At 30.2% G+C, this 6,661-nt stretch overlaps 1 protein-coding gene across 1 annotated transcript; it reads right to left on the bottom strand.

Annotated features, from left to right (window-relative positions):
• Positions 1 to 2,073: 2,073 nt before the first annotated feature.
• LOC111904541 (50S ribosomal protein L15, chloroplastic) lies at positions 2,074 to 3,437 on the bottom strand. Its single transcript, XM_023900294.2, has 4 exons — positions 3,300 to 3,437; positions 2,846 to 3,203; positions 2,528 to 2,679; positions 2,074 to 2,459 (listed from the first exon to the last, which is right to left on the bottom strand). The coding sequence occupies exons 1-4, from the start codon at positions 3,363 to 3,365 to the stop codon at positions 2,214 to 2,216; spliced, it is 822 nt and encodes a 273-aa protein (XP_023756062.1). The 5' UTR covers positions 3,366 to 3,437; the 3' UTR covers positions 2,074 to 2,213.
• Positions 3,438 to 6,661: the final 3,224 nt, after the last annotated feature.

Raw genomic sequence — 6,661 nt, 5'->3', positions numbered from 1 at the left:
CTTGACATATATATATATATATATATATATATATATATATATATATATATATATATATATATATATATATATATATATATATATATATATTTATATTTATTGTAATCAACATAGCTTCAACATTAGAAGATCGCTCGATTAAACTTTTTAAATATCAAACGCAAAATCTTCATTATGGAGAGAAATCAAGCAAAAACAACAATAACTTCACCAGAAAAACTATTTTTTTTTGAAATGATAAACTAATATGTTTGATTATGTTGGACTAAAAGCCTTTTTAGCGAGAAAACCGATATTTAAAAAGTACTTTATACATTTGAAGTGTTAGATATTTGTCAATTGTCATTTCAATTTTCATCTTTCTTTATATGATTATTAAAGAAACAAATAAATACATATTTTGATTGAACTCTTATCTAAGCGGTAGTGTATAAATGTTTGATCTAAAATATAGAAACATAATATATCATTTCATTCTTTTTAATCAAATACAATGAATGGTAAAATAAAAAAATCTTAATTTGGTGTGGTGTAAAATCCTAATAATTATTTATGTGGTCACTGGTCATGGTACTTTACCAACACTCAACCACTTTTAGTGACCCACAGGCAAAGTACTAAAATTTATAACCACCACCATGTGCTAAAAACTATATTTCATATAAATTATTCACCCATTTAATCCATATGTAAGGTAACAATAAATGTAGTTTTCCATTCTCTCCACACATGTAACATCACATCACAGGTTGATGGATTTGCATCAAGAATTGAAGGTTAAATATTGGGTTTCATAGTTTGAACTATTAACCGTATCTGGCCCAATTGTAACCGGGTTTTATCCTGGTGCCATAATCAGTGTTGTTTGTTTTTTCGAAAACAGAAACGTTTAAAGTTTGCAGACCACATCTTCAAGAGATTAATCAAATGGTTGCAACTGTAAGATGAAGTTTGTTTGTTTTTTAAGGTCTGGAAGTTGTTGCAATAAACTGAAATTAACTGAACAATAGTTAAAAGAGTAAATTACTGAAACCGTCCCTGTGGTTTGGTCAAAATTGCACGTTTGGCTCCTAACTTTTTTTTTGCACTCGGATCGTCTTTGTGGTTTGATTTTGTTGCGTTTTTCATCCCTATGGTTTGGTAAAAATTGCATGTTTGGTCCCTAACTTTATGTATGTAAGGGACGAAAAATGCAACAAAATCAAACCATAGGGATGAAAAACGTAACAAAATCAAACCACAGGGACTATCCGAGTGCAAAAAAAAAGTTAAGGACCAAACGTGAAATTTTGACCAAACCACAAGGACGATTTCAGTAATTTACTCTAGTTAAAAATAATTCTGAATCGAAATTTTATTTAGTTTAAGCATATGCAAATCATAAATATCATTGTGAAGATATGATTTTTAAAGATATTTATAATTAAACATATTATTTGCTAAATAACAATAAATAAAATTGTTAATTTAACGAATATGTTCATTTTGTTAAATATTCGAAGACGATAGTTATTTTTCCGGTTAACTTCAATAAAAAAAAAAACTTCAATAAATTTAATGATTAACTTTATAATTTATTAATATTTGTTCATAGATAATGTAACATAAAAAAATACATTTATGACATTTAACGAACGGTTTTGAAATTATGTAAAATATACTCGAGTTGTTTATAATATCCTTTATAATATTATTAAAATAATAATCTTATTGAAAAAATTAAAACAAATCTATGTTGAATAATAGACCTTAAAATAAGGTGGAAAGTGATTCGAATAGGAAGGTTACGCCACCCTACACATGCGTAATGGTTTTCAATTCAGAAGTCTTCTAAAAAGCAAACAACAAAATATAACACGTGCGCGCAACACAACCAGAAGTGGTTTTTCTTAAAAGGCATTTTTCTTAAAAAAACAACTTTTGTGACTCATGTTTCTTTGATTATAACATCCCAACAAATTTTCACATAATTAAACAAGAGGTAAACTTTCAAGTTTCAACACCCAAAAAGCTACACAAATCAAGTTGTACACAAACTCTAAAAAGATCAATCACCAAATGAGAATATTGACATTTGAAAACAAAAGATGAGATCTTTAGATTCTTGATGATAAAAAAAGATTCCAGACAAACAGAATACAAATCAATGTGGCTTTACATCTAACTTCCAATCTTCTTACAACAACAAAAATTCGATTTCATTTGCGTGGGTTTTAAGCGGTGGAAGACGGTGTTTCCGGCGACTCACCACCAGCAGCTGCAGCAGCTGCCGCCCGTTTCTTGGCAAAGTATTCATCAGCACGGGCAATATTCTTGGCCACTGATGGTTTGACCCATTTCTTTCTGCCAGGTAACACAGTCAATGAACAGCCAGCAGCTTCAAGCTTCTCTTTTGCTTGTGCAGAAAAGGCACGTGCTTTGAAGTTTAATTTCACACTCAGTTCACCATCACCAAGAATCTAATAAAACCATCAGAGGGTATATTAGTAAATTCAATCGCTTTCATTGTTGGATGAATAGAAGGTACCTTGAGAGGAAGTCTTCTTTCTCTTCCTGAGGGATTGATCAAGCCCTTTTCTTTCAAGGATTCTAGTGAAACCTCTTCACCTTCTTCAAATCCAGCAGTTTCTATGTCTTTTAGGTTAACTGGAACGAATTTGGATAATCCAGCATGCATGCCTTGATTCAATGGACATTAGAGTAATTCAAGTATCAGAAAGGCATTTCATCAAACAGGTGGTAGGCAAACACAGTTCAAGTATCAGAAGCTTGGAAATTCACTCGTAAAATCAACCGAAATAATCAGAAGAACTAGAAAGAGAATGCGAAAAGAAGTTTTTATTACCTCCTGCAATACCCCTCAATTTTGGAAGCCGGCGATAAAGCGGCATTTGACCACCCTCAAAACCCCTTCGCACACCGGGTCCCGACCGAGATTTCTGTCCTCTCATTCCGAATCCACAGCTCCCACCTTGGCCAGCAGCATGACCTCTTCCCTTTCTCTTCGCTTTCTTTCTAGAACCAGGTTGGGGACCCAAATTGTCCAGTCGGTATCGAACATTTGAACTGACTACAGCCGATGGAATCGGCGACGATGAAGCTACAATTAACGATTTCCTCTGTTGTTGTACAGTGTTGTGGTTATTGTAATTTGTTTTTGAAGGAAACTGACAAGTGCTTGACTTGAGGTTTCTTACATTCCCCTGTTTGTCAAAAGATAGAATAAGCAAGATATGTAGACAGTAAGACAATTAGACATGGATTCAACCAAATTGCAGATGAAGGAAATAAGAGTGTACCTTGAAATTAGAAGAATGGTTGGTGAGTAATGAAGAGGGTGAAGCGAGGGAGAAGATAGAAGCCATTGGAAGAAAATCCCCTGTGAGTGTGAGGGGGTTTTGCAAAGGGATTAGAGAGTTCTGGAATGGATAAGATGATGAAGATTGTTATCGGGTCTGGAGAGTCCATTTTGGAAACGGGTTTTGGGCTAAATTAGATTATGGGCCATGATTTTATGGACAACACTTAACACACCACTACATAATTTTCGCATATGTTTATATGTTTATGAAAAAATACTAATAAAATTTAATCTTAAGGCTGTAATTTTATTTATCAAAGAAAGTTATCAACCTCATCTAAATTTCTTATTATAAGTGATCACGTCTCATATTGCACGTTTAAAAAAAATAGATACATTATCAGGAAACGAACTGAACAAACACTGACAAGAATTTATTTTTGTTCGTTTAGTTTAACTGAATAAACAAAAGAATATAGAGAGATAAACTAATATATTTTTTTGTTTGTGTTCATTCATTTATATTTTTTTGTTCAATGTTCGTTTATTTATGTTTGATAAGATGCTAAAAACATATAAAAAAAGAAGAAACAATTGTAAATGAACATAAACGAACACAATGCTCTAATAAATAAAAAACTTTTTTTTATCATAGGTTACACTTTCATTCATTTTACAAGATGTCATTTTGTAGTTATTTTAATTTTTTTCACATATAATTTTATGTTTTTTTTATTTATTAAATTTCACATAATATTTAATTATCATAAATATAATAATAAATAAATATCAATTTCATTAATATAAATTTCCTTCTAATTTCAAAATTCATAACTTGAAGCCCAATTATTTCTTTGGTTTATCTATTTAAATTTAAAAAGGAAGTGGACTTTTCAATTTCAATAATTCAATATTTTTCTCACATTCTTTATAAATTCAAACTTTTTAAATATTATGACCTTCATAATTAACTTTTTTTTTCTTGAATAAATTCATGTAGTATACATGTCTCACAAAGAAAACAAATAATATATTCTCTTGTAGAAAATCAGTACTAAAATTTAAAATACAAAATATACCGTGTAAATTTTTATTTAAACGAACATAAAGAAACAAACTTCTATTAGAACTTAAACAAGCACAAATGAATGAACAAACATATATCACTATATGAAAATAAACGAATGTCCATAAATTAGACCATTGTTTATGTTTGTTTGTTTAACTAAACAACAAAAAAAAATGTTTTTGTTTGTTTATTCATTAAGGTCCCGTTTAATAGACATATTTTCAGGTTCAAATAGATCTTTCTGGCTGAATGGACTGGAAAACTGTTTGATTTGAACAAAAAAAATGAGTATTTCCTGATAAGATATGTCTTTCTCAGAAAGTCTCAAAACCATGTCTTTATGGGATGAATGAAACTTTGGACAATTGTGCCATAACAAAAAAAAAGACACGTTTTTGATCCGTTTTTTTTCCTACTCCATCGATGCCCTTTCTCTCTGTTAATTTGTGACAAAAAAATTCGATATTTTATGTTTTATTTTTAGTTGTAGAACTTCATTATTTATATCAGTAATCTTGATTTGCATAAAAAAGAAGATATATATTTTTTTTGTTATTGTGTAATTTAATTTTATATGACAATTTTAAATGTTTTTATAATTATTAAGCAACTTCATCCATCACAACATAGAACAACAATGTAATATGATCATTTTTCATCATTCAACACATTCAATCAGTTTTACAATCAAACAACATGATTTCTGTAAGAAATTGGGGTATAGAAAATAGACTTGGAAATTCTGAAAATTATGTATACACTTTCAGATTAAAGTATACACTTTCAGATTAAAGTATTTGGGTGATATAAAATCACTTAAATAACATTAGTAAAATAAAGTCACCAACAATTTCTTGTTCGGTCAGAAAACTTTTTCATATACCATTTTCCCAAACAACACCTATCAAACGGAACCTAAATAAACAAAATTAAATGACCTTCACGACGAATGTTTAACAACATGCGAGAAGTTTAAATTTGGTTCTCTAATACTATTTACAATGTTGTGCACACTAGTCCATGTGAGCTAGCCTATTCATGTACCTTTGTCCGTATCACGCCCTAACCATCATAAAAAAAAATCAAGTAGAAATATCAAAAAGACCACAAACCCTAATCACCAAAATGACTAAATTTAATTTCTTGCTTCTATTTCCCCAATCCTGTGGTTTGACTACGTAGGTCGTACATAAAAGCCCGAACATACAACCTTAACTTGGTGGTTCCATGTAAAGACAAGAGCTCAAAATTAAGCTAGAATGTACGAGATGGATGCCTCAGGGTGCTATATGTGATAAAAGGCACTGCTAGCTTTCACTAGGCTTCTTTTACCATGCATCACCTTTATGAAGATGTGCATCGTTTTTTGTATACGTGTACTAGGTTTTGTCTTCACTTACCGTCTATTTTTATTATTTTTTATCTTTTATTTTTAATTTTTTTGAGCTTGCTACTTGATTGAACTAGTCTACAATTTAAAGCAAAGACCTTTTTTTTTTCAATTCCATATGAAGTCGATAACTGTTTGACAAAAATAGTTGTTAGTTGGAAACGGTTAATGGGTAACTGGTAGCGGGAAGTTGTAGCTTTTATTTGCTATATTAATGTTTGACAAAAGTAAATGGAAGCTTTTGAAATATATAAAACTATATAAAAGAACAATTGATTAAAAATAAATAAATATATAAATATATTTTTAAGGGTATTATGAAAATTGATTTCAAGAGCTCAGTAGCGTTTTGTTAAACGCTAAATGAAGTAACTTTTAGATTTTGAGTCTTTTGTTTAAATTAAAAGCTAAACGTTCGTACTGCCAAACGAAGTTTTTTGTTTAAACTAAAGCGTTTTATCAAAAGCTAAAAACTAGAAACTCCCAAAAGCTTCTAAAAGCTCCGTACCAAACACGCCCTTAAATCGTTAGGAATGCAAATTTATGTATACACCAGATACAAAGGAATCAATATATTTATTTATTTATTTTATTATTATTATTTTTTTGTATAGCCAAAGTGATTTAGTGATAAGGAAACATAGTGAGATTTAGCAATGGTTATCCATCGGTGATGCATTTGAGGAATTTTAGTCACATTTCGTCAGTCTTATGATACACGAGTGATTAATTATTTCAAAGAAAAGCAACAACAAACTCATTACTATCGATTAATCTGTTGCTAACATTTGACCGGTTTGCGCTACTATAAAAATCTGTCGCTATATTTTGACCACATGGCCATGTTTTAACCTTTTTTTCCCATCATTTCTCCCTAAATATCCCTCCGGCATATTAGACA

The sequence above is a fragment of the Lactuca sativa genome, chromosome 3 (assembly GCF_002870075.4).
Source record: "Lactuca sativa cultivar Salinas chromosome 3, Lsat_Salinas_v11, whole genome shotgun sequence".
Lineage (NCBI taxonomy): Eukaryota > Viridiplantae > Streptophyta > Magnoliopsida > Asterales > Asteraceae > Lactuca > Lactuca sativa.
Note: the sequence above shows the minus strand (reverse complement) of the source record. Positions and strands in the feature narration are given on the sequence as shown.

What these genes read in the sequence shown, in the direction of transcription:
- LOC111904541 (XM_023900294.2), bottom strand. Translation starts at nt 3,365, where the DNA reads ATGGCTTCTATCTTCTCCCTCGCTTCACCCTCTTCATTACTCACCAAC. An exon ending in ACCATTCTTCTAATTTCAAG is followed by an intron (nt 3,204 to 3,299) that starts GTACACTCTTAT and finishes TTTGACAAACAG; the next exon opens with GGGAATGTAAGAAACCTCAA. An exon ending in ATTGAGGGGTATTGCAGGAG is followed by an intron (nt 2,680 to 2,845) that starts GTAATAAAAACT and finishes CATTGAATCAAG; the next exon opens with GCATGCATGCTGGATTATCC.